General features: G+C 47.0%; 3 protein-coding genes and 1 long non-coding RNA gene across 9 annotated transcripts in view; 2 read left to right on the top strand and 2 right to left on the bottom strand.

Moving 5' to 3' along the window:
• KCTD13 (potassium channel tetramerization domain containing 13) overlaps positions 1-26506 on the top strand; it is a 34756-nt gene that overhangs the window by 433 nt on the left and 7817 nt on the right. The gene's annotated exons all lie outside the window — the stretch shown is intronic.
• On the bottom strand, positions 412-8563 carry PAGR1 (PAXIP1 associated glutamate rich protein 1). 4 transcript variants are annotated; one of them, XM_080977944.1, is made up of 6 exons: positions 8423-8538; positions 5907-6045; positions 5127-5269; positions 2646-3045; positions 2397-2479; positions 412-801 (listed from the first exon to the last, which is right to left on the bottom strand). In XM_080977944.1, the coding sequence occupies exons 4-6, from the start codon at positions 3038-3040 to the stop codon at positions 617-619; spliced, it is 663 nt and encodes a 220-aa protein (XP_080834070.1). In that variant the 5' UTR covers positions 3041-3045; positions 5127-5269; positions 5907-6045; positions 8423-8538; the 3' UTR covers positions 412-616. The 4 variants fall into 4 exon arrangements, with proteins under 4 accessions (XP_080834070.1, XP_080834069.1, XP_080834072.1 ...); XM_080977943.1 differs by lacking the exon at positions 5907-6045 and having other exon boundaries at positions 8423-8563; XM_080977946.1 differs by lacking the exon at positions 5907-6045 and having other exon boundaries at positions 2646-3042; positions 8423-8563.
• On the top strand, positions 8714-21514 carry KIF22 (kinesin family member 22). The gene is made up of 13 exons (XM_080977898.1): positions 8714-8869; positions 10062-10267; positions 11906-12033; positions 12183-12331; positions 13347-13787; positions 13878-14031; positions 14885-14990; positions 15158-15335; positions 16515-16635; positions 16725-16801; positions 18915-19118; positions 20562-20621; positions 21408-21514. The coding sequence occupies exons 2-13, from the start codon at positions 10068-10070 to the stop codon at positions 21441-21443; spliced, it is 1854 nt and encodes a 617-aa protein (XP_080834024.1). The 5' UTR covers positions 8714-8869; positions 10062-10067; the 3' UTR covers positions 21444-21514.
• Positions 22244-26352, bottom strand: LOC308461216. 3 transcript variants are annotated; one of them, XR_013978831.1, is made up of 3 exons: positions 26057-26352; positions 24955-25170; positions 22244-22514 (listed from the first exon to the last, which is right to left on the bottom strand). It is a non-coding gene; the product is annotated as an uncharacterized lncRNA (long non-coding RNA). The 3 variants fall into 3 exon arrangements; XR_013978832.1 differs by having other exon boundaries at positions 25131-25170; XR_013978833.1 differs by lacking the exon at positions 26057-26352 and having other exon boundaries at positions 24955-26045.

The following is a 26506-nucleotide window of genomic DNA, read 5'->3' as shown; positions in this document are numbered from 1 at the left end:
AGGAGCAAGAGTTTCATTGCGTCCTCACCTGCCGCAGGAGGTGGGAAGAGAGAACAGCTTGCCACACACACACCTGCTCATGCTGCTTTCCTGGGTAGCAGTCTGCAAATTTTGGCTGGCTTTGATAGTCACAATGTGTATGTACCAGGAGCTCCTCCAACCAGTACTATCTGGTGTTGCTGTCCCTGATCCCTAAAGGCAGCTTGAGTTCAGGAACAATCCCCTGCTCTCCCTCTCCAGGTCCAAGCGTGGGGCAGAGAGGTGAGGGGGTGGAGGTTTATCGCTGCAGGCGCCCTGTGCTTTGAAGGCCCTCCAAGGCCTTTGAAAGCAAAGCACCACTGTGGGGAAGACACTCTGTACTCTCACCAAACTCTTAAGGTCCTAAGAACAAAAACAAGAGAATTTAAGAAGTAAAAACAAACTCACTAGCTTTTATTTACACTCAAATAACCCAAAGCAAGTGCTTCCTGCCAGTCAGTGCAAGATGCAAACCAAAGTCCATTGTCTGACCCAATGGGTCCGTCCAGCAATTTCCTTCCCCTCGCAATGAACCCATGAGTCCACAGTTCCACTTGGCCTGAAAGGATTTAAAAAGGTCCCGTCGCCTCCACTGCACTCAGTATTTGCGCTGGCGCAGGAAGAGACCTGGTGGCCGTTTTGGAGTGGGTACGTCATCTGAGTCAAGGTCAAAGAGGTCTCGGCCCGTCTTCATTATCTGTTCCTCTAAGACTTTGTGGCGCTTCATATCTGACAGCACCTTGTCCATGCGAGCCTCCCTCTTCTGGCTCTTAGCTGAGGACCCTGAAAATAAAATAAACACCAGTTAGGATCTGTGGATTCAGTGGGAAGTATAAGTTGGGTCCAGGTTTTTTAAAAAGGAGAGGTAGGCTTCAAATGCAAGGTGCCAGGAAACCATTATTATTCCGTAAAGGTAAAGGGACCCGACAGTTAAGTCCAGCCGCGAACGACTCTGGGGTTGTGGCGCTCATCTCGCTTTACAGGCTGATGGAGCCAGCGTTTGTCCACAGACAGTTTTTTCCGGGTCATGTGGCCAGCATGACTAAGCCGCTTCTGGTGAAACCAGAGCAGCGCACAGAAACACCGTTTACCTTCCCACCGAAGCGGTACCTATTTATCTACTTGCACTTTGATGTGCTTTCGAACTGCTAGGTGGGCAGGAGCAGGGACTGAGCAACGGGAGCTCACCCCATCATTGGGCCTCGAACCACCAACCTTCCGATCGGCAAGCCCTAGGCTCAGTGGTTTAGACCACAGCGCCACCCGCATCCCTTGTTCTTCCCTAACTAGATCCAAATCTACACTGTTTTCACAGCAGTAAGAGGGTCTGCATGTCCCTACATTTTGCATAGGTTTAAAGTTTCCCTCTCTCTTCTTTGAGGAACTTTAAAGTATTTTGTAAACAGTTTTAAGGTTTTCTCTCTCTAATTAAGTGGTGTATAAATTTTATCCAGTAAATATATAAGCATGCTATGTAGGTCTTCCTGTCCATGCCCTTCTCCCTTTCTTAGGTTCCTGTCTAGACCAGGTGTGGAGAACCTTTGGCCCTCCAGATGATGCTGAACTACAGCTCCCATCATCCCTGGCCACTGGCCATGCTTGATGGGGCTGATGGGAGTTGTACTCCAGCAAAATCTGGAGGGCCACTGGTTCTCCCTACACCAGGTCTAGACAACAGAAAACTGTCAGCCAATTTGCCTTAACTTTTGTAGGGGAGTCTCACATGTTAAACCTCTTGGGCAGACGTAAGGGACTTCAGGCAGGATTCTCAGAGCAATATTCTGGAGTCCTGGCATTTAAATAGGGATGGAGAATCTGTAGCCTGTGAGCTGGATCCAGAGCATTGTGGCATTTCTTCCAGCATGCCTGAAGAGAGCTTTATATTTGTGGATCAGATTGCCTGACAGCTGGGCCTTGTGAGCACCTTCAAAGCTTTCCCCAAGTGAGAAGCTGACTTCCTTTTCAGAGAGGGACCCTTTTGAAAGCGCATTCAGGCCAGCTGACAGACAACCTTCGAAGGTCAGATGTCGGCAGGCCTGATCCAAACTTTCAAAGCACTACAAGAAGGAGAGGCGACCCTAACTTTTTTGAGGTGGGGGTGGATTGGTGGGTGGGCCAATGGTCCCCAGTTGAAGTGGGAGGAAGATTCCCTACCTCTTGGTTTGATAGAGGGGTATCAGAATTGTGACAGAAGTAAGCCAGAACAGGGTGCATGAGAGCATGATCTAAATCTTGAGGTTGCAAATGAGGCTCTTCAAAAGAGAACAAGGACAATCAAGCATGACTCCAGGATTCTCTGAAAAGTGTGTGTGTTTAGGGAGAAATCCAGTCATCACAATACAGCCAGGGTGGGCGGGTGGCTTTCGTTTTCAACATACCAGGAGTTCTTCGACGATTGATCAAGGAGCTCTTAGGGGAGGCAGGCTCATCATCAAAGTCAAACTCCGTTGGCACGTGGGGCCTGCAGCAAAGAGAGAAAAATGGGAATCTGCCCAGCACCAGAGCCTGTAGCCCCTCCCTCCTTTCCTGTCACCAGCACCATCTCAGATTTTGGATCCTTCCCCAAACTCCCTTTTCAAGTCAAATATTACCCCTCTCCCCGCAAAAAGAAACACATGCGCTCTCACTTCTCTTCCTCCTCTTCTTCCTGGTTCTCTAGCTGCCCATCAGATTTATCCTCATCTTCGCTGTCAGGCTCTGGGGTAGGGTTGCGCCGGGGTAGGATCTCTGCCTGGATCTCTAGGGTCCCCTGGGCAGCAATGAGCTCATAGAGGCGCCGGATCTCCTCAGGGGGAGGCATCCAGCTGTCTGGGGACTCCAGTTCCTCATCACTGCAGGGGACGCACCAATCCTCCTCGGCCGATTCGTCTCCCTTCGCCGACTGCTCCCCATCTCTCTCCCCGGCTGCGTCATCTTGTTCCTCGGTGGTCGGAGGTAGCTCTGAGGCAGGCTCATCTTCCACTGCCAAGGACTGCATCCCCGAGGTGACTTCACCTTCCTCCACAGTGCTGGCCTCCTCCATGGCTGCTGGAGAGACAGAGGCCACAGAACTGAGAGAGGCAGGGCAAACAGCAAGACTTCAGGACCCTAACATAACCGGGCAAGGACCTGCCTGGTACAAGACGGTGGCCATCTTGGAAAACCCCTACAGCAAAATGTGAGCTAGCGTGGTTCAAGAAGCAGGAGTGTGGGTGGCTGGTTGTCCCTCGCCTGCAAGATTATCTTTCTCTTTTGGCATCAGAGACTCCTCTCCAAACTTTCACATCCTCCAATGAAAGTTTTCTTGGGAGCGCAGAGATGGGGCTCAAAAAGATGAATTGCCAGTGTTTCCAAACTAACACCTTAGATACACCTCTCATAGTTGCCTGTAGTTGAGGGAGTAGGGTTATCTGTCATGAAAAGTGTAGAGAAAAATTGTATGTCCTGGGAAGCCTTCTTAGGCCTCCTCTTTCTTGCTGCCTCTGCCAGCAAATTCAGAGACATCTTAGCTCTGTCTCTTAACACCTTTCAGATCAATAATCCCTTGATCTGCCCCAGCCTTCCCATAAATAATGAAGCGGAATTCGCCCCAGTTCAGAGGAAGCTCCCAGATAAAGATCTCTTTGAAGTTGCCAATTGTTATTCATTCTGCCATTCTGCTGCAAGTAAAACCAGGAAGCCTGTGGCTTATGCCAGGGTAAGAGCAAGGAGGGAGAGGCACAGAAGAGGAAGATGTCTCAGGATGCACCAACCAGACCTTCTATCAGACTGCAGTCTGAGATGAATCAAGGTTCTGCTGGCGCATTCTTGCAACCTCCATATCGGAGAAGACCCTCCCACAGCTCCCAGTGTATTCCTTGTCAGGGGGGAGACATGATGCCATGAGGAAAAAACCCCTTCCCTCCAAGATCGTAACTCAGAGATGCTCCATCCAGAGAACCTGTAGAATCAGGGGACCCCAAGAGCCCCACAGGATCCACCCTACACCCCAGATCTGGACGCAGACACCCTGACTTTGGGGTCTTATAACTTCATTAAGTGCAGCATTAAGCCAGTCCTGAGCTTTACTCAGTCCTGAAAATCCAAAAATTTAACTCCTCCTGAGGGAGCTATGTTGCAGTAATGGTAATGGGAGAATTGATTACAAAAAGTGCCAGGGGTGGGGTTTTGAAGTCCTGAAGTCCTGCTTTAGTCTCCAGAGGCAAGCTCTTTACAATCAACTCTGAATGCTATGAAACTGCAAATACATACATATACTAGATAGAACGACACTAGCAAGATGAGTCAGATAGCGTCACGCCATACTCAGTGTTCTCAATAGGTAAATCCATTCAGGAAGGCCACTCCCCCAGGTTTACTTCCAGATGAGACATCCTTGATTTGACTACCTGCCCAATCCCTAGAAGCTCTCTCATTTTACCCAATCGCCTTTCTGACCCTCATGCTGGTTCCTTCTCACTGGTCACATTTTCAGTTCCACTTGACTCACTTTAGATCAGGGGTAGGCAACCTAAGGCCCATGGGCCATAAACGGCTCACAGGGGTTGTTTAACCGGCCCACGAGCCACCCCCGAACCAAGCCGCCCGCTCGGCAAGTCCCTGCGCACTGCACTAAAGAGGTAGTGTGACCCTATTTTGGGGATCAGCTGGGTGGCAGTTTTATAAAACTGCCCCCAAATATACATGTCTATTGTCCCCAGATTTAACATATCCTTTTCTCCCAGCAACCTGGTAAGCAGCTCACTTGCTCTTCAGCGTCAGTCTTCAGGCTTTTGATAACTCTGACTGGCATCATTAGACAGCTTCCTTGCTGTTCAGTACATTGGCTGTCAAGCCACAGACCTCGCTAGACAGCTCCACTGCCAAGCCCAGAAGACTGAGAATAGGCCAGCAGCCAAAGAACAGTTCTCCTGCCAGGAAACTCAGTTTTCCCTCTTCCTTGCTCTCACTGCACTTAGGCAATCAATATGATCCAGGAAGTTCTACCACTGCAGTAAAGCTATATTCCGCAAACATTTAGACCTTGGGCTCGTTCCTCACAGCTGCTCATAAGGACCTCCATTGTGGGTTTTTGTTTTAGATGGTCCCGCAGACCCAAACACCACACTGGCCACAACAACAAAAAATACCTTTTATTAGGAGCCCAAGCAGGGGCAAAGATCAGCAGGAAGACCCTGCTGAAAGTCCCTTCCACTGGAGATCAAAATCGATATGCAGAGAAGCAATGTCTTCACAACTGCGGCTTCCTGGAGAGGATGGTCTCAGCCCAACCCTGCAGTGATTTAGAAGGCAAAATATTACTTTTCGCAAAAGCCCCTTAAGAAATTCAGACATATAAGCTCAGCGCCAAATGGCGCCTTAAACATGGGTTACGGTTGCACAGCGGAATGTCTAGGTGCCATCCCCCCCATGAAATTTGTTATTATTATTCTTCATTTCATTTCTATATCAATTTATATTTTAAAGAAAAAATCTCAAAGCTGTTTACAACACACCGAAATATCAAATCAAGCAATACAGAATAAAACAAATTCAAGCTTCAAGGAAAATATTTCAGATCCTCCTCTAAGTGACATCTAAGTCGGAATAGGACCTGGGAGACCAGGGTTCAAATCCTAGCTTAGTCATAAAGGTTACCGGGTGACCTAGGGTCAGTCACAGCCTCTTAACCTACCTCACAGGGTTGTTGTAGGGATTGACTGAGGAGGTGGGTGAACCACGTACTCCTTGGAGAAAAAGGCAAGCTATAAATGCAATAAAGAAGCTGTTCTGCTTACCTGCTCAAGAAAGGTGGAGGGGCCAGCCAGATGGAGATGTCAGTCGCCAACCTGGCATCCAGAGATCTCCATGTGGTCGCAATTGGACCTGCACCAGTTGCAAGACACGCCTGGCTAATTTCTAATACTGACCTTAAGGTCTATAGATGATGACAACTGCATACATCAACTAAGCTTGTCTGCATTCTTCTTCTTTGTTAACCAGGTATTGCTGGGTTTTAAATGTACCGTATTTTTCGCTCTATAAGACGTGCCAGAGCACAAGACGCACCTAGTTTTTGGAGGAGGAAAACAAGAAAAAAAATATTCTGAATCTCAGAAGCCAGAACAGCAAGAGGAATCGCTGCGCAATGAAAGCAGCAATCCCTCTTGCTGTTCTGGCTTCTGGGATAGCTGCGCAGCCTGCATTTGCTCCATAAGATGCACACACATTTCCCCTTACTTTTTAAGAGGGAAAAAGTGAGTCTTATAGAGCAAAAAATACGGTAATATTTTAAGTCCTAATGTAGTAGCTGAGAGACAGACATAATCTGATATAGGATCAGATTTTTTACCCATTGTTGTCTTTTTAATTGTATATATTGCTTGTTTTATGTTGCTATTGCCGTTGGCTAATGCAAATAAAGTTTATCTATTATTATTATTATTATTATTATTATTATAGCATCAGCTATCCTATCCTACGCAGAAGTTCAGTGAGACTTACCTCTAGGTATGTGTGTACAGAACTACAGCCTAAGCTACAAATCAGGCAACCCCCAGGTTGAATCTTGCCTCTGCCATGAAATCATTAGGTGGCTGCCTACTCTCACAGCAACATAAGAAGCTGCCTTATACTGAATCAGACCATTGGTGCATCTAGTTCAGTAATGTCTACACTGACGGGCAGTGGCTAACCCTGAAATAGTGCTTCAGGTTAAGAACTTTGCTTCAGGATGAGAACAGAAATCGTGCTCCGGTGGCACAGCAGCAACAGGAGGCCCCATTAGCTAAAGTGGTGCTTCAGGTTAAGAAGTTTCAGGTTAAGAACGGACCTCCGGAACAAATTAAGTACTTAACCCGAGGTACCACTGTACTTGAAAGCATAATGCAGGTATTTAAAGCAATATCCTTTAATGCAGGGATGGGGAAATTGTGACCTTCCAGATGTTGCTGGATTATGGCTCCCATCATCCCTCACTAATGGCTCGGCTGGCTGAGGCTGAGGGGAAGCCAACATCATCTACTCTACAGGGCAACAGGTTTCCCATCTCTGATTTAATGTAAGTAAAGCACTCTCAGCTACTACACCAAAGCATAAACCGAATACAAGGACAATATTGTTGAAAATACAGCAAGCAAATAAAGTTACACACACATCAGCTGGACATTCCAAGGAAAGCAGATAGAAGTTTCATGGGCAATGATCCCTGCTTTAGCTTTCTTTTGGAGAAGAGATTGCTGGAGACCAGTGCCGTTTTTTAAATATTTGGTTTGTTCCCAAATATTCAGGTAGAGGATAGAAGATGGAGGCAAACAATATAACCACTGCTGCCAGGCAAGGACCTTAAATCAGTTGTCCAATGAGCGGAAGCTTCTACACCATTCTCCCACCGTTTTCAGAAAGCTGTCATTGCATCACAGTTTCAAGCAGGAACCCCACCCCAAGCCAGAACTAGAGTTTGGATTTGATATCCCACCTTTCACTCCCTTTAAGGAGTCTCAAAGCGGCTAACATTCTCCTTTCCCTTCCTCCCCCACAACAAACACTCTGTGAGGTGAGTGGGGCTGAGAGACTTCAAAGAAGTGTGACTGGCCCAAGGTCACCCAGCAGCTGCATGTGGAAGAGCGGAGACGGGAACCCAGTTCCCCAGATTACGAGTCCACCGCTCTTAACCACTCCACCACACTGGCTCTCTAGAAGCTGCCAAGCATGCCACTTTCCACAGCCTCTTAAATTTTCTTACAGAAAGTTAATGGTTGGGAGAAAAGCACTCCTAAGAGCTTCTACTGGTCATTCTGGACCCTCAACATACCTGATAGCAGCTAGAATATTAAACTAACATTCCTTTCTTCCGTTGCTTTTATTTTTTTACTCCAGTCAAGAGTAATCAGGGCTTGGCATCCGGCCTATGCTAAAAATTTTATTTTTTTATTGACCATCCACTCTGGAGAAGAGCTGTGCAGCTAACTCCAAAGCTATATCCTTCTCTTAGTTAAGTATGACCATGATCCAAAGTTATGCATTTCTCACGGCCCATTGAGTTCAATGGCGGAGATAAGTCCGAACAGCTACCCGTAAGTAAGTCACCCCACTGAGCACGGCATCTTGCTCCCTTGTATTAATAAGTAAAAGAGGACATTGCACGAGGATCTATACTTTTGCTACTGAAATCAGTCAATCCACGGCACTCCTAAAATGCTTAACTTCGGCTGGATCATGCTCAAAGTCAACTAAAAGAAGATCTATTGTCTTAGGATCCTGCCCCACCTCCCCTTTTAATTTTTTCAAAAAGTCACTCTGCACATGCTCAAAGACACTTCATCGGATCATTTCTTCCACGGCTCGGCAACTAAACACGAACCACGATCGGGGATTAAGTCTTGCGGGGGCTTTATCACGGCGGGTGGTCAGGGAGGGAAGGAAGGGAGGAGACTCGTTCACCCACCCGCCGCGGGTCTCATCCGGACCTCGAAGCTCGCGCGCTTCCCTGCCATGTCCTTTTCCTTCGCCCCGGACCAACCAAGGATCAAAAGCTGAGCGGCGCACAACCGATCACCCAAAACCAGCCCGCAAAAGCCGAGTGTAAGAACAATCGATCGCTGCTGCTGCTGCTGCTTCCTGGAGAGGGGGGGTACTCAAAAGTACCGGTCACTTTCTCAACTGCGCACGCGCCGCCTAAAAGGGAAGGGGGAGGGAAGCGGCCGCTTTTTCTCCGGCGGAACTTGTTCCACGCGCAGGCGCAGTGACCAACGGCTGGGTCCTTCCCTCTCTCCGATTGGCCGCTTTCTCCTTCCTGGGGCGGGCTTAGCGCCAAATACAAACGAAGTCCGGGAGCTGCTCTGAGGCGCTTTTGGGAGCGAGTGAAGGACCCGCCTGGGAAGGCGGGAGAGGGGTAAGTGGCCCCCCGGCTGCGCCTCAGTTGCCGGTTGTGGCGAGCGGGCGGAGCGGGGTCGCCGCTGTGTCCGCGGCCTGCTTTGGGGCTTCCCGTTGTGGTCACGCGGCTGGTCACCGCGAGAGCCTTTGTGCATAGAATCTGAAGGGTTGGAAGGGACCCCGGCGGTCATCTAGTCCATCCCCCTGCAATGCAGGGATCTCAGCTAAAGCATCCATGGCAGATGGCTTAAAAATCTCCACGGGAAGGAGAATCCACCAGCTCCCGAGGGAGACCTTTCCACTGTCGAAGAGCTCTTACTGTCGGAAAGTTCTTCCTGGGGTTTAGTCGGAACCTCCTTTCTTGTAACTTGAAGCCACTGGTTCGAGTCCTGCCCTCCAAAGCAGGAGAGAACGAGCTTGTTCCCTCTTCCATGGGACAGCCCTTGAGATATTTGAAGATGGCTATCCTATCTCCTCTCAGTCTCCTCTTTTCCAGGCTAAACATACTCAGCATACTTCTACCACAGAAATTTGACAGAGTGGCCAGGATCCCTGATAATGTTTTACTGATTGCATTACAGTGGTACCTCGGGTTACATACACTTTAGGTTACAGACTCCGCTAACCCAGAAATAGTGCTTCAGGTTAAGAACTTTGCTTCAGGATGAGAACAGAAATCGTGCGGCAGCAGCATCGGGAGGCCCCATTAGCTAAAGTGGTGCTTCAGGTTAAGAACAGCTTCAGGTTAAGTACGGACCTCCGGAACGAATTAAGTACTTAACCTGAGGTACCACTGTACCTGGGCAGTCTGTCCATTCTTTTGAGATGGTAAATGCTTTAGTTCTAGAATCCAGGTCACAGGCCACCCTTTCCTGCACAAATATGCCCTTAAGACAGGATTTGTAGGATTTGTAAGTGAAAGGACTTACAAGGAAATAGAGGAAATATTTAGAGACATTAGGGGAGCCAAGATGGTTTTTTGGGATTGTTTTGTGTGCTAAAATAATGTGTGATTTTCTCGGGAATAGTTCTTAAAATCTGAAGGACAAAGGATTGGTTTACTGTGGAGTGTGTGTGCATCCTAAAATTTTATAACTAGAACCACCCCAAAGGGGACCTTCAATAATTATCTCAGTTCACAGATGAGCTGGTGCGGAGTTTGGTGCTTCTTCTGGTACTTGTATCTCACCCTGCACTTTTTCTCTTCATAGATATCAATGAAATCTTGTCAGCGATTAAGCCGTTATGAAGCCCAGCGAACCCCCAGCAATGCACCGGCTCGAGTTCGGGTTTGTGTGCGATTGCGGCCAAGCGTGGGAACAGGAGAGGGAAAGGAAGCCCCTTGTGTACGTGGCGTGGACTCCTGCTCCCTGGAGATCCTGAACGTGAGAAATAATATGGAGACAATGAAATACAAGTGAGTTGGGAAGAACCAGGCTTCGTGTAGGTTGTGGCCCTATGGTACCCCTGTATATGGTTTTTAACAGGGGCATTAGTTGGAACTGAGCAGAGTCTGGAGGAATAGCAGCCCTTCTCTTCCAGTATGAGAAGCAACAGAGGCCTTCCTCTAGAGGCCCCTCGCTGTCATTTGTCTGTCTCCTTGCAACTGACGGGATAGGTAAGGGAAACCACTGGCTTAAAGTGACTGCTTCTGCCTGTTTTGCCACTGCTGTTCTTTGATTGTGTAGGCATGACGGGTTGCTACTGGACTGTTAGCAGGCTCTGCAAATGAACAAAGGAGGGAGAGATGGTGCCTGTCTTCCTGCTGGGGAAAGTATTGGTTCAGTTGAATCCCCCATCCCATCCTGATGCTATAAGAATTTTTAGGTCTTAGATATATAATAAATGTTCATAAATGTACCAAGCAAACACGTAATAATAATAATAATAATAGTAATAAATTTTATTTATATCCCGCCCTCCCTCAGGGCGGCTAACAACCAATAATAAAAACAACTTGATTGGAATACAACTTAAAAAACTAGGTTAAATACAACATTAAAACATTAAAATGCAGTCTCATCACAGGAGGAGAAAGGAAAAAAGAAAGAGGGGGAGGGACATACATAAATATATAAACCACATGTCTGAAGCAGCACAGGAAGACAGTCCTGAAACCATTTTAACTCCCAAACTGACCAAATGTTTCTCTGCAAGGAGGGAGGAAATGAAAAAAAACCTTCCCATTGTCTCAGGAATTAAGTAATTTCCATCATCTCAAAGGAATGGCCAGACTACCAGAAAAGGCAATCAGATAAGACATTATCAGATAACCTGGCAGACAGGAAAAACAACATTGAAATTTCTGTTGCAGATCGCCTTTTCTGTGATGTAGGTATGATGTATCTGGGGGGTGGTATTGGGCTACACCCCTTCTGTGATGTATGTATGATGTATGGTGGGGTGGTCTGGAGCTCCAGGGCAGGGAATTTCAAAATGGATATATAAGGCCTTGCGCACCATTGTTCGAGGTCCTCCTCTCTCCTGCATGTGGGGGAGCAGCCTGTTGCAACAGTTAATAAAGATCAGGCTTACTAGTTGCTTTGCTTCTCAATATTCTCTGGTTGGTCTCTGTTATTTTCTCCTACTGATAGAGAACTTACAAAAGGACTCTATATGGGCTCTTGGGTACCCCATAGGGGAAAAGGAGCAGGGTTTTTTTACTTATTTCACCGAGAAGCTGTCAGTCCCTACCTTTCATTCACATTTCCCTCGCGATATATTGCTTGGTTGAAACAACTGATGTCATTTCAAAACTGGCTTTGGACAGTGTAGCAATTTATTGCACAGCCCTAAATAGCACTCTGGTTTCCAACAGGCATCTGGTTGGCCACTGTGAGAACAGGATGCTGTGTCATTGCCCTGATCCAGCAGGGCCGTTCTTAGGTTGATAATAGTCTGTACAACATGAATGGGGGTATGCTAGGGAAAAAAGCTCCTAAGGGACATCTGCCACTCCTTCTGCAAAGCCTCCTGTTACTTATCCCTGCTGTAGAAATTGCTGAACTTTTGGAGAAGCCAGCAGGCCTCAATCCCACTTCTCTATTCCCACCAGATTTGACGCTTATTACAGTGCAACGGCCACGCAGTATGATGTCTACATGGGGTCAGTTCAGCCTATCTTGCACCATCTGTTGGAAGGGCAGAATGCCAGCATCTTGGCGTATGGGCCTACTGGAGCAGGTAACTCTAAAACAGTGCACAAAGGGATGAACCCAACCTAGAGTTGCTGGGGGTCGGCAGGTGGGCTAGGGCTTGGAATTGGGTAGAGGGAGGACGCGTGGTTTTTCCTCTCTCCATATCTCTTTTGTTTCCCCTCCATAAAATGGCAGGGAAGACGTACACCATGTTGGGGAGTCCGGAGCAGCCGGGGGTGATTCCAAGAGCAGTTCAGAATCTCTTGCAGATGACAAGGGATGCTTCGGGGGATCAGCGGAAGTACTCGGTCTCTATGTCATACCTGGAAATCTACCAAGAGAAGGTAACGGGTGCTGGACAAAATGCGTAAGAGGGGAAAACAGCCTAGTATATAAGAATGGTGGGATCTTTGGGGAAGAAAGCAGCTTAGAACAAGATGGGGCTGAGGAGCCAGATGTATTGGGGAGAGCATGACCTAATTAGACTACAGCAAGTGATACTGGCAACAGATTTGCACACACTCTGGCCTCCTTTTTTGTTGTATTGAAGACTGGCAGTGTTTTGAGCCCTGGGAAGTTCGTTAATGTGACCAGAACTCCATCCTGTTCCCAGCTGGTATTTAGGTGATCAGTGTGTCATTTGCTGCTAGTCTGATCTGGAGAGGGTCCCGTCTCAGTGCCTGCTGATGCTGTCACATGGGTACTCTGGCCCTGCTTGAAGATTGGTGAAGAACTGAGGCATTGCTGATGGGAATGGGGAAAGAGACTGGGCAGCTGCTTCAAAAGCAAGCCGAAATGGCTGCAAAGGGGGAGAGAAAAAAGGAAAGAGCAGTAGAAGGGCAGGGAAGACAGATGGAGTAAGGCAGGGGTGGGGAACCTTTGGCCCTCCAAATATTGCCGGACTGTAGCTTCCATCTTCCCTGACCACTGGGCATGCTGAGGGGAGTTGGAGTCCTACAAGCTCTGGAGGGCCTTAGGTTCTTTATCCTTGGGGGAAGCAGACAGACTGGAGCCTGGGAAGGAGGAGAATTTGAATGCAAGTGGAGAAAGGACAGGGAGGAGGAGGGGGAAATTTGGAGGAGTGAACAGAGCATGGCATGGAAGTTAAATGGAGACTAAAGGTGATGAGCCAGAAGTGCCCAGGAGAAAGGAGGTCTCTTACAGAGGAGGGCAAGAGGTGAACTAGAGAACTTATTCAGTGTTTGCAGAAGGTTGGATTTGCATTCTACTTGATCAAACCACATAATCTGTCCAAGTAAACTTAGGTTGTTCTCCATGTGCTTCTGAGAAGCCAGGGGATTTAAGTGAGGTGGGGTTTGAGGTGCCACCTGGACCAACACTAGTCTGCTTGTTCCCCAGGTCTTGGACCTTCTAGAGCCCTCCCTCCGTGACTTGCCAATCCGGGAGGATCAAAACCACCACATTCTAGTGCCTGGTCTGACAGAGAGAGAGATAACCAGCTTCTCAGACTTTGAGAAACATTTCTTGCCTGCCAGCAGCAACCGTACAGTGGCATCCACACAGCTGAATAATCGCTCGAGCCGCAGTCACGCTGTCCTGCTGGTGTACGTGAGCCAGACCCGGGGCTGGCCGCCATATGCCCAGCGGGCTGCCAAGCTTTGCCTTATTGACTTAGCCGGCTCGGAGGACAACCGGCGGACAGGCAACAGAGGGGTGCGCCTGAAGGAGAGCGGGGCCATCAACACGTCACTCTTTGTGCTTAGCAAGGTGGTGGATGCCCTCAACAAGGGGCTGCCTCGCGTACCCTACAGAGACAGCAAACTCACTCGCCTGCTGCAGGTAGTTGGAGTGCCTGGGTTCATTGGTGGGGCTGTGGATTTGGGAAGAGCTGTGTTTTATTTTACTGAGCATATTTCTCTTTCCTTAAAGGATTCTTTGGGTGGTAGTGCTCACAGCCTGATCATTGCAAATATCGCCCCTGAGAGGAAGTACTACTTTGAAACGCTCACAAGCCTCAACTTTGCTGCCAAATCCAAGCAAGTGGTGAACAAACCCTTCACGCAAGAAACTCTGCTGGATGTTGGTGAGGAAGGGAGCTGGCCTGAAAACAACAGTATTTAGCAGAAGTGGGGCAAAACAAGTTTTTGGGAGGAGAAAGGAAGGGCAGGATTCTTGGGCTGCCCAGGAGCAGAGTGGGGTGTAGTATACAGATTCACTGCCCCACATTTCTTTATCATGGTTCAGATACATATACACTAGAACCATTCATGGTCTGTCCTTTTCATCAATGACCAGCTGACTCCTGTCAGAACCAGTCTGTGCCTTGCAGTCGTCTGGGGAGGAGGGTCTGCTTTGGATTCCTGTGGCTACTGAGATTATGTGAGTGGTGTCAATGGTTTGGGCCTCTTCAGTGGTGGCACCCAGATTTTGGAACACCTTCCCTAGGTCCATGTTTTAGGTATCAAGTAAAAACATTTTTGCCCTTGCTGTCTTTTATCTTAAGCTGCTTTTATAGGGTGGATACGTTTACGCTTACGTTGTGTTTTTACTTCTGTTTTGTGATTGTTGCTCTCCCCCCCCCCCCCCAGGATATTTTTTGAAAAACATTTTAATATCAATTAAGTTATTCTGATATGTAGCTTGTAAGCTGATGGTTTGTAAGGTGACTTGAAATGCTTTTGATAAGGCCGGGATATTTGTCACAATTTGTTCTTTGTTGATATCCCACCACTGAGGATACAAATCATTCCAAGGCACTTTACCAGTAACTTTGTAATAAAATTACAACGAAGACTATCCAAACAAAACAGGATCCTTTCTGCAGCCCAGTTGGTGGTAGGTGGCCCAGTGGTAGTGAAGGAGGACAGTCCAGGTGGAGCAGGCTCCAAGGTTCAATAAACACATCAAATAAATTTTAAAAAATCCTCCCCACACAGAAGCATCGAAAAGACCATGCCCATCTTCCAGTGATGCAGGCCCTGAAGCCAAGAGACCTTGTCCAGAGGAGGAACAGCCCAGCTTGGTTGAAGAGAAGCCATTCAGGTGAGACACCAAACATTTTATAGGCTTTGGTGAAGGGGCAAGCAGTGCTTCTGTGGTGCAGTCAAATTCTCTCCTGAGGATGGTCACTCCACCCTTAAAGCGTTGAGCAGCTCTCTCTGGCTTGTTAGAAAAGGTAGGCCCTACTTTCTGGTCTCTTTCCCCACCAGTTCCTTGCTGCCGATGGAGAATCTTGAGCCGGCCTTGGCTGAAAAGCTGCTGCACTTGGAGGCCTTGGAAACACAGCAGGCTGGGGCAGAGAGTTGTGCGTTGCCCCTCCTCAACACCCCACGCAGCGAGCGGCTGGAATTCCGGAGGCTGCTGGAGGAGACTCGGCGTGAGCTGCAGGTGAATAATAATAATAATAATAATAATAATAATAATAATAATAATAATTTATTTATACCCCACCCATCTGGCTGAGTTTCCCCAGCCACTCTGGGCGGCTCCCAATCAAGTGTTAAAAACAGTACAGCATTAAATATTAAAAACTTCCCTGAACAGGGCTGCCTTCAGATGTCTTTTAAAGATAGGATAGCTGCTTATTTCCTTCACATCTGAAGTTCCACAGGGCGGGTGCCACTACCGAGAAGGCCCTCTGTCTGGTTCCCTGTAACCTCACTTCTTGCAATGAGGGAACTGCCAGAAGGCCCTCGGCGCTGGATCTCAGTGTCTGGGCTGAACGATGAAGGGTTTGCTCTTCCTCTATGTCCCATCATGATCCCTCAAAGACTGCAATGGGCTACCTCCCATAAACAAACACAATGCCTTGTTTATTGCGAGGTCTGCAGTGTTTCATTTGTTGATCAAGTTTTTAAATTTCTATGTGTGGTTACTATGTTTCTTCCCTTACAGCAACACACTTTTTTAAAAAAAAAAGGCTTCTGAAGTGAGTGGCAGGCAGTAAATAAAGCTGTTAATGGGTGGATCCAAGGATTGAAAAATATGAAAGGGGCAGGAAAAGTGCACTAAAAGGAAAGTGAAAGAACAGCAGCTCTTTTTTTTAGGACTCCAGGGATTCCTTTTGCCTGGTGTCCAAACATCTCGCTTATCAATCACAGCTCCAACTTCATTCATTGGCTACAAACAATGACGGACAGGAGCAGCCAAGCTGGTTCAAGTCAGACTTACCTGCACATTTTGCTTCTTGGGTTTTTTTCCTAGGAGGGCTATTGTTGTTGCTGTTGTTGTTTTAAACTCAGGAGGCCCTGCCTGGGGTGCCAGTGAAGCCTTTGCCTGGGCAACTCTGGTTAAGCCAGTGGCTCCAATGTAAAGGCCAGTTTTGAAGGAAGAAAGAGATGTAGCACTAAGTAAGTCCTGTAGGAGGGGATTCTTATATAAATTGAGCTGTGTCCATCTTGCACTGAGAACTGCTTCATTATGACCCTGGCAGTTTATACAGTTGGCAATACGATCCTTGTTGGGCTGGGAACCTGATGGCAGCCCCACGCATTCCTGGAGGCCACCGAACGCACACCCTGTTCCCTCCATCTGAATCTGCTTATTATGTTCTTCCTCTTCCTACAGAGGCTTAAGAAGAAGCAGCTGGAAATGGAAACCAAGGTTCTGCAGGACAAAGAGCATGGACGTGGTTCATGGGTGCCTGCCAAACGCCAAGGAACAGCAGTGGTATTGCCCTTCCAGCAAGGTAAAATGGCGCTGGGTCTGGAAAGCAGGACTCCCTTCTCATGCTCCTCCCTCCTATGACATCACAGCTCTCCTTCCTTACCTCTCCAGTGCAGCACCTGGAGAACTCTGAGAACGAAGATAGCATCATCATTGTAAAGCAAAAGAAGGGAGGTCGAAAGAAGAAGGTGCGTAAGGGGGTTTGTTGAACTTGGGGCTGGTGATGGTTAACAGGTGTATATACCACCTAGGTTTTTGAGGCAGTTTACAAACATGGTTTAATAAAGTTATATATGGATTCCGCCTGGGCAGGCTTCCCCTGTAGATCTTCTGCCCTAGAACAAAGAACAGATTCCCTTAACTATTGCCTGTTGTTGGTTTATGTTCAGACTGCCTCAGTCTTAGCAGTGCGGCAAAGATCAAGCCTTACCCAGAAGGATACACATCTGCCCTCACCCACACACCATGTTTCTGGATCAAATCTGGAAGTGGAGCAGGTAGCAGTAGCCAGATCAGAAAAATCAGGGCTGTTCCTGCTGACCACATGCTTTTCCTCCCCTTCCCTGTTTTAAGCAATTTAAATTCTTACGGGTAAGGTTGGTGGGAAGCAGCCTGAAATGGTTTATTCCAAGAGCAGAAAGAAAGTAGCTTTGCAAGTGTCTTGAGGGAGCCAGATCAAAGTTCTGGACTCACTGCCTCAGATCAGCAGTCTCTCTCTCAGCTGTTAGGCCCAGAGCTCACCCTGTCCAGCTGCCTCACTGGAGACTGAACTTGGGGCATGGACTGAATTGGTGCTTTTCAAACTTTCCATGTTGCCAAGCATGCAGCAGAACACATGTTACAGAGGATCCTGGAGGATGGTCTAGACCAGGGGTCGGCAAGATTTTTGGAGGGTGGGCCAGTTCACCGTACCACAAACCTGGTAGGCCAGAGTGCATGTGTGCGCGCACTCATGCACACACGGCAGAGGGGGCTTCCCTCTCCCCCCAGCCCCTCCTGTCCCCCTACCTACCTAGGGTGCTGCCGAGATGCAGCAGCTGGCGGCAGCAGCGGCGGAGGAGGAACGAGCAGCCCAGAAGGGTTACTTTCGAGCTGCTCGTTCCTCCACCACCACTGCCGACAGCCCCTGCCGCTCGCAAGGGCAGGCACAGGAGCCGCGCTTGACAGAGCGGCGGCACAGGCAGAGGCGGCAGCACGAGTGGCAGCAGTAAACAGCTTGCTCCGATGAGGGGCTGCTGGAAATGCGCTTGGCCAGCTCAGCCCAGCCCCCTTCCTCCTCTTGGCCACGTGCAGCCGCTGCTTGCCCATTGGCCAGGGCCTCAAACCTTAGCAGGCGATTGGCCGGCAATTTGCTGCACCAGGAGGGAGGAGGTTCCGCCACGGTGAGGGAAGAGGGGGGAAATGTCATGGGGGGGAATGGTGCCTGCATCGCGAAAGAAACCAAAAACCAAGGAATCCCAAGGCTGATCCACGGAAAGCCAATGGGCTGGTTCCAGGAGGCCCATGGGCCTTAGGTTGCCAACCTCTTGTCTAGACCACAGGTCGGCAAGGCTTACTGGGCATGGGCCAGATCCCTCCCGCGGAGATTCTCCAAGGGTCGGACCGGCGCAGCGTGATGCCGGAAATCACGTCTGCGTATGTCCGCGGTGCCAGAAATTGCTTCTGAGCATGCCCAGACGCCAAAAATCGCACCTGTGCAGAAGTGATTTCCAGTGTCTGGGCATGCGCAGAAGCGTTTTCCAGAGCCACGGAAGAGAGTTGCCGCACTGCGCTGGTTTAGCGCAGCACACGAGGACTCGCTGAGCAAGCAGCTCGGTTCACGAGCAGGCTCGTGGGCTGCTTCCGGCCCATGGGCCTTAAGTTGCCTACCCCTCGTGTAGATCATCAGCCTGAGAGTAGTGATTTTTGTAAGCCTCTCTGAGTGTGCGTTCAGCTAAAGGCAGGGTTATAAATACTATAAATAAGGTGGCTCCGGCAGTTTCCAGTGGGCCTGCTTCAGGGACATGGCTCTCAGCAGATTCCAAAAACCCTGACACAGGCCTGTGAAACAAGAGAAGGTAAACTCAGCAGTGGTAGTTGTCTTTCTTATCTTCTGGAGAACTTTATTCTGCACACCTGATATCTCATTGAAGAACCCCTGAGAAGTAAAAGGCGAAAGATTTATACGATCTGAGGAGAAGCCAGGGTATGCTTGTGATTGGTGGATTCAGTGAAAGAATGAGATGAGAGTGAGATGAAGGCCAGTTAGGAAACAGATGGGTGTGACACCACACCACTTCTTATGTTGCATGCTATATCCAGGATTCGGCCCCTGGCTCTGAAAACAAGGTTCCCTCTGAGTGGGAGATGGTGCTTCAACCTGAACTGATGGCCCGCACCAAGGAGAACATCCTGGCCATCCTGAACACAGGTTCTGTGAAGGATCTCATGGCCCTGCACCAGATTGGCAAGAAGAAGGCTAATCGCATTGTGGCCTGGAGAGGAGAGCACGGGTCCTTTGAAAAAGTAAGTGGGCTCTGAGGGCAAAGCTGCTCTTCCATCGTTTGAGGCATGTGCAGGTGAAGCTACTGTGCAGAGGACATTAATCCTCAGGTAGGAGGGAGGCCATGCAAGGCTTTAACACGTTTAGACCTGGCTCAAGTTCAAAGCGTTGAAGTCTAGTGGGCAGAGCATTAAGTCTTGGAGGACTCCTGCTTCAGCCTTTAGCTTAGCAGGGAGCCTTGGAGTTTGGAATACTGGCTCATTCTCAAATCTGGGAGGGGAAGGAAGCAGCACCCTATTCTTGTAAGAAATGGGTTGAAATAAAGGTCCATCTAGTCTTAACGTTTTTGTAGCAAGCCAGAAGCTTCTGGGAAGCCCACCAGCATGGCACAAAAGCAATATTTCCCCCCCAGCAGTTAGAATTGGGAGAATAATAATAATAATAATAATAATAATAATTTGTACCCCACCCATCTGGCTGGGTTTCCCCAACCACTCTGGGAGGTTCACAATAGTATATTAAAAACATGATAAGACACCAAACATTAAAAACTTCCCTAAACAGGGCTGCCTTCATATGTTCTCTAAAAGTCAGGGAGTTGTTTATTTCCTTGACATCTGATGGGAGGGCGTTCCACAAGGCGGACACCACTACCGAGAAGGCCCTCTGCAGAATGCTGCAGTGTGATTGCTGACAGGAGTGAGGCCTTATCAGTGGGTAAAACCTGTGCTTGGAGATTTGCACTCTTTGCCGATTTCCTACCGGGCCAAGTTCAAGGTGCTACTATTAGTATATAAAGGCCCTTAACAACTTGGGACCAGTTTACCTACAAGATCATCTTGCCCCACATATTTCTACTCAACCGGTTCAATTGGCAGAACTAAGCTGCCACATAATGTCTGTTCTGCATTTGTAAGAACCCAATGGTTTAATGTGGCAGCACCTGCACTTTGGAACTCCCTGCCTTCTGAGATCAAGAAGCGCCTTCACTGTATTCTTTGGCGCTTGCTAAAAACATTCTTGTTTAGGCAAGCTTACCCAGATGCTTGGGAAGTTGAGGTAATGTTAAGCTGTTTTAGTATTTTAACTTTTGTATGCTTTACAGTAGGGTTCTGAATATTTCTCCATTTTCTTGTTTTATCTTTTTGTAAACCACTTTGAGGTTGCAATTTTTTAAAAATCAAGTGGTGTATAAATTTTATGAAATATATAATAAATATTACCTTTGAATGTGGAGGTTTCATTTGGATACTGTGGCCAATTGTTGACAGAGACTGGAAATGCCAAGTGCTGAGTAAAGCAAAATGCTCTACTACTGTGGTATTGCTATTCCCTCAGAATATTTTTTTTTTGCTGTGGACCTGAGATCTATGGATGAGTGGTGGTATACAAATTTAATAATTAAGTATCTCCATGACTTTGCAACTTTGTGTAACCTACACATTTCTCCTTCTTCCTTTTCTCAGGTAGAGGACCTTGGGAAAGTCGAAGGCATCTCCGCAAAACAAGTAGCTTCTTTTCTGACGGTGTGTATTTAATTCAGTTCCGTCACTGTGGCTATAAGCTTATCTGGAGTAGAGTCCATCACATTAGATGAATGGAGTGTTATCCTTGGATGGCAGATGAATAGGTAGAGAGGGGAAAGTGTAAAGAGAAGTGTAAGTTTGTCATGAAATGCAAGGGGCACAGCTGCCTACTAGCTTAATGTGCAGCAACAGAAGTTGCTATCCAGAACTTTTTCTATCTGTCCCTTGGTAAACAAGTAAAAAAAGTCCTGTCTCTTTTGAGCTTGGTAGACTGGCAGGTGTGGGATCAGTCTTTCTGTTTTCCTGCTTCATTTCCCTCCTTCTCTCAAGAGCCAACATAGAAATCATGTAGGCTGGTGGGGGATGATTTGCTTCACCCCGTTCATATCATTCCATCCCTCATATCAGCCTACCTACATTATTATACTGGCCACAAAAGAAAGAAAGCTCATTCGTCTGCAGCCAACATAGAGATTAGTGGGTCCCTACCTTCCCCACCAGCCAGCTTGCTAGTCTGAATGGAATTTCTTATTGCCTGTGGCAGCTTTTTGCCTACCTCACGCCCTCCAGCTGTCCAAAATAGGTACCAGGCAGGTGAAAGCTGGCCTGTGGTGTCCAAGGGAGTATTTAAAACGCAAGGCCGAGATACAGGTTGTGATAATTCTTTGTAAAGCTTAAATGTATGCATTGTAATCTAGTATGCACTGGATTCAAAAGGTGCTAATGTTACAAATAACAGAGGAATTAAAATTCTTGCTCTTCTCTCTCCCCTACCCACTTTCCTAGGTAAATATCCTGACCAACATTGGAAATCTTCAGTAACTGGATTGGTTCTGGAAAGCATCTTGTCCCTACATTGATTTTTATTAAAAATGACTTGGGTTTTTATTCTATTTTAGCTTTGGTGCATTTAAATATGTTAAGCATATAAAAGTAGTACAGAAAACTTGTACATCTCAAATGGTTATTTTATATTGCCACCACCAACTTCCTACTTTTGGTTACAAAAAGAAAGAAGAGCCCTGCTGGATTGTAACAAAAGCCCATCAAGTGTAGTATCCTCTTCTTGCAGTGGGCATTCAGGGGCCATGAGATACCTGCAACAGCAACTGTCTGCACCTTGATTCCCAGCTAAAAATAGTCAGAGGCATGCTTCCTTTTGACACTGGAAGTAGTAGATAGCCCTTGTGGCTAGTAGTCATTGGTAGCCTTATCATCCATGAATTTGTCAATTTAAAACCATTCCATGTCCATTTAAAACCATTCCCTTAATTCCATTTAAAACCATCCATGTTGACTGCTTTCACTATCCTCTGGGAACAAATCCCCAGGGAAACTCCTTATATGAAGAAATACCTTCTTTTGTATGAAATCAGTGCATAAAAGATGCCAAAATCAAAGTGAGGAGGAAACCTCACGTGCGGGGAAATATATTAGGATGGATAAAAAGGAAATAGTGTTGGAGATACTTAGGATTGCTATTTAAATGTATTACCCACTCTTCGCTATCAGGCTCCCAACAATTAAATGTCTGTATTAAAAGCAGTTTATTTTATTTTTAAATAATTTCCAAACATTAAAATGCAGAGTTCTTTCCTTAGACCTGCCTCCATGGGTTCCATCTTTAAGATTAAATTTACTACATCTTTTACCCTTATCTATCTATTATATAACTAGAATTACCATTAAAACAATTCCACATTACAAATGTCTTCACATCCCTGCCAAAGATTTTAACTGTTTACAAACTTACTCCAGTCTTTAGAAAATACTCGATCTTCCTGGTTTCGGATCTTCCCAGTCAGTTTCGCCATTTCTTCATACTGCATCAATTTCATGTCCCAGTCTTCTTTTGTTGGTACTTCTTCCTTCCATCTCTGGGCTAGTAGCATTCTTGTTGCAAACATAAAAATCTTTTATCTTATCTTGGAAACTCTTCACCTACAATGCCTAATAAGAAGGCTTCTGGTTTTTTAACAAATGTATTCTTAAACATTTTCTTTAACTCATTATATATCATTTCCCAGAAAGCCTTTACCAATGTTCATGTCCACCACAAAAAGTGCCCTATTTTTCTTTACATTTCCAACACAGTTTAGAACTTGTTTTGTACATTTTAGCAATTTTACTCGGTGTTAGATACCAATGATACATCATTTTCATATAATTTTCTTTCAATGAACAGCATGCAGTAAATTTTATTTCCTCTTTCCATAACTTCCCAGGATGAAAGTTGGATATTATATCCAAAGTCTCTAGCCCAATGTAGCACCACTGTCTTAACTTCTTTGTCTTTTGTATGCCATTCTAAAAGTAATTTGTACATTTTTGATAGCACTTTCACATTATTTTCGAACAGATCTGTTTCAAACCTCGATCTCATTGTATCAAAACCTTTCTTTTTGTCACCTTTAAAAACATTTAATTGGTGATACTGTAACCAATCCATTAACCGTTCTCTAATATTCTCAATTTTTTCCAATTTTAATTGGTCTCACGTCTCTTTTAACAAATCTTAATAGGTTGCCTCTCATATTTACTTTTTTAACTGAAATTGCTTCTAATGGAGAGAGCCACCATGGTGTTCTTCGTTCTAATACAGTCATACCTCGGGTTGCGAATGTGATCCATGCGGGAGGCATGTTCGCAACCCACAGCGTCGCGTCTGTGCACACACGTGACGTGATTCGGTGCTTCTGTGCATGCGCTGAAACCCAGAAGTAACCCGTTCTGGTACTTCCAGGTTTGGCGCAGTCCATTACCCAATAATAATAATAATAATAATAATAATAATAATAATTATTATTTATACCCCGCCCTCCCCAGCCAAGGCCGGGCTCAGAGCTCAAAATGCGCAACCCGCAGCATTCGCAACCCAAGGTATGACTGTAGATTCTTGTACCTATCCCTCATAGATTGATTTTCTTATCAAATGGTTCAGGAGTCCTTTATGTACTTTTGTTTTATCATACCACAAATACGCGTGGTATGATTAGACCCTCCTGATCTAATAAATCTGTGTTTTTTAACAAGATCCATTCCCACAACCAGCAGAGGCAGGATGCTTCATAATATAACTTCAAATCTGGCAGGGGTGGGGTCCTAAAAACACATATCTAAGGTGCCAAGGGCCAGGGGAGAGGTTTGTCTTTAGCATCTGTTGAAAGCTGTAAAGGTGCTAGACACACCTGTCAGGTGGGAATTCCACAGTGTAGTGGTTAACACAGATTAAGATTCTTGTTCCACTTTAAGTGGTCAGAAGTTCTGGTCTTAAAACTGGTGTGATGACTTTAAACCTTTTTTTTTTTAAGCCAGTGATTCTCAAGCATCTGTTGGATGAGGGTTTATCTTCCCAGAGCTGAATTAAGGGGACAGACCCAGCCCTAACCGTTTACTTCTAGGGGGGTGGGATGCTCAGCCCAGCCCAGCCCATCGTGTTTTTGCATGAGGTACTGTTTGCAACATCCTAGCTCACTGGGAGGCAAATGCAGAGCACTGACAGAGGCAGAGATGCAATAAGCAACTGTGACTATGCATTTCTGCTTTGTCTTTGCCAGGAGTGCCTTAATTGATCCTCACGCCAACTGAAAGAAGAAAGCCTTCCTCCTGCAGAGGCTCACTGCAGGATTTGCTTCCCTGGCACTCTCCCCTGTGGGCATCTGGGTTTACAAGAGCCTTGAGCAATTTCTTTAGTATCTCAATAAATCTATTTGGCCACTCAGTTTCATGCAGAATGCTCTCAACACAATTATGGCTTTGACCCCAAAGGTTCTTCCTCTTGAGTTCGTTTCAGAGCAAATACATGTGACCCGAAGTTGATGAGAACAAGTGTTTTAAATGATGAGTGACAAAAGATAAGAAAATATCATGTTAATGATCAAAATCAATATCTCCTTACACCAACTGCTCAGTTGTCTCAGTGGAGAAGTTACATTAATATGTTTGAATATTGAATGTGTAAGTGTATGTCTAGAGACAATGGCTAGAACAAACACCATTAGCTGTACTGCGGGATAAGCTGTACTGCTGGGTAATCTGAAGAAGTATCTGAAGAAGTGTGCATGCACACGAAAGCTTATACCAAGAACTAACTTAGTTGGTCTTTAAGGTGCTACAGGAAGGAATTTTTTTATTTCGACTATGGCAGACCAACACGGCTACCCATCTGTTGCTGGGTAATTGTATTTGTTTAAAAACAATGAAAAATGTTTTTTTTTAAATCAGAAAAGATCAACAGCAGCAATAGGGAGAGGCACAAAAATATTACTTGGCTTTGAAAATTGAAGCCTTAAGAGAGAAAGATTCTAAGCACAAAGCATTTATAAAACCTTACCTGACTGCTGAAGCCTAGAAAAGCCCCAAATGCCCAAGGGCAGGGGCGAAACTAGGCTTTATTTCACAGGAGTCAAAATACCCTTTCTGGCACCTCCCCCACACATAAACACACACTGGGCGTCTCAATGGCACCCCTGCCAAGGGGTCTGATCAATCTGGGGTGTTTATATTTACCATATGAATACTTCTTGCTTCGTCTTGAACAGGGCAACAACTGCAAACAAAATAGGCCAGAGCCTCATTAAGAGTTGTGGGGCAGGATGCTGTTTATTGTCCTGCATATGGCAGCATGTTTGGCAAACCCTCACTGTGGTCAACTCCCACCTGGAAACGTCCCCACTGTGGAAGGATGGGTGGATCCAGAATCGGCCTCATGGTCACTTACGGCCTCACTGTCAAGACTGTGTTCATGGAAGTCAATCTTACCTGGCTACAAGTGATCGCCAAAGATGGCAGCATACCATGTGGCAGTTGCCCATGCCCCTGGGCTTGGCCTTCACCAGGGCACTGAGCCTTTAGTGTGAGCCAACGCTGCCCTGTGGAACTCCCTGCCAACAGAAGACTGGTGGGAGGTGTTTGGAAGGGCCTTAGGAACTTCCATTTTGTTTTACCAGTCAAGTTTATGGATATGCTATTGAAGCTTTTCTATTTGCATTGCTGAAGCCTCTGTCTTCGCTTACACACACTCACGTTCCGAAAGTGCAGTTTATGAATATTTTAAGGAACATTTTAAGGGACGCGGGTGGCGCTATGGGTTAAACCACAGAGCCTAGGACTTGCCGATCAGAAGGTCGGTGGTTCGAATCCCCGCGACGGGGTGAGCTCCCGTTGCTCGGTCCCTGCTCCTGCCAACCTAGCAGTTCAAAAGCACGTCAAAGTGCAAGTAGATAAATAGGTACCGCTCCAGTGGGAAGGTAAACAGCATTTCCGTGCGCTGCTCTGGTTCGGCAGAAGTGGCTTAGTCATGCTGGCCACATGACCCGGAAGCTGTACGCCGGCTCCCTCGGCCAATAAAGCGAGATGAGCGCCGCAACCCCAGAGTCGGCCACGACCGGACCTAATGGTCAGGGGTCCCTTTACCCTTTACCTAAGGAACATACCCCTTCAAGAGGGAAAGATGTGAAGCTGGACAAAGCCATGGGAACTGCTGGAGGGGCGTGTAGAATCATGGAGCTGGAAGGGAACTGAGGGTCATCTAGTCCAACCCCTGCAATGCAGGAATCTCAGCTAAAGAGTGCCTGCCTTCAGCCCCTGCGACGCTACCGGCACAAGCAAGCCGATATAAGGCGCTTTAGCTGCCCCGGCTGGAAGAACGGCGCATGCTCCAGCTGCTGCGCGCGCTAGTTAACGGATTTTTTTTTTCCCCAGTAGTGCGCCTGCGCAAAAGACAGCACGGTGCGTCTACCGAGTCGCGCGGGCCCCCTTTCTGCGTAAACCAAACGCTCAGTGCGGCTCACGGTTGCTTGTAATGCGCACGCGCACGCTCAGCGCCGTCCCTCCTTGCTTCCTCGAGCATTCAGCATCAACGGCTCGCCTTCTGGCGCAGGCGC

This window comes from Podarcis pityusensis, assembly GCF_964106645.2.
Source record: "Podarcis pityusensis genome assembly, chromosome: 13".
Classification (NCBI taxonomy): Eukaryota; Metazoa; Chordata; class Lepidosauria; order Squamata; family Lacertidae; genus Podarcis; species Podarcis pityusensis.
This window is presented reverse-complemented; position numbering and strand designations above follow the sequence as displayed.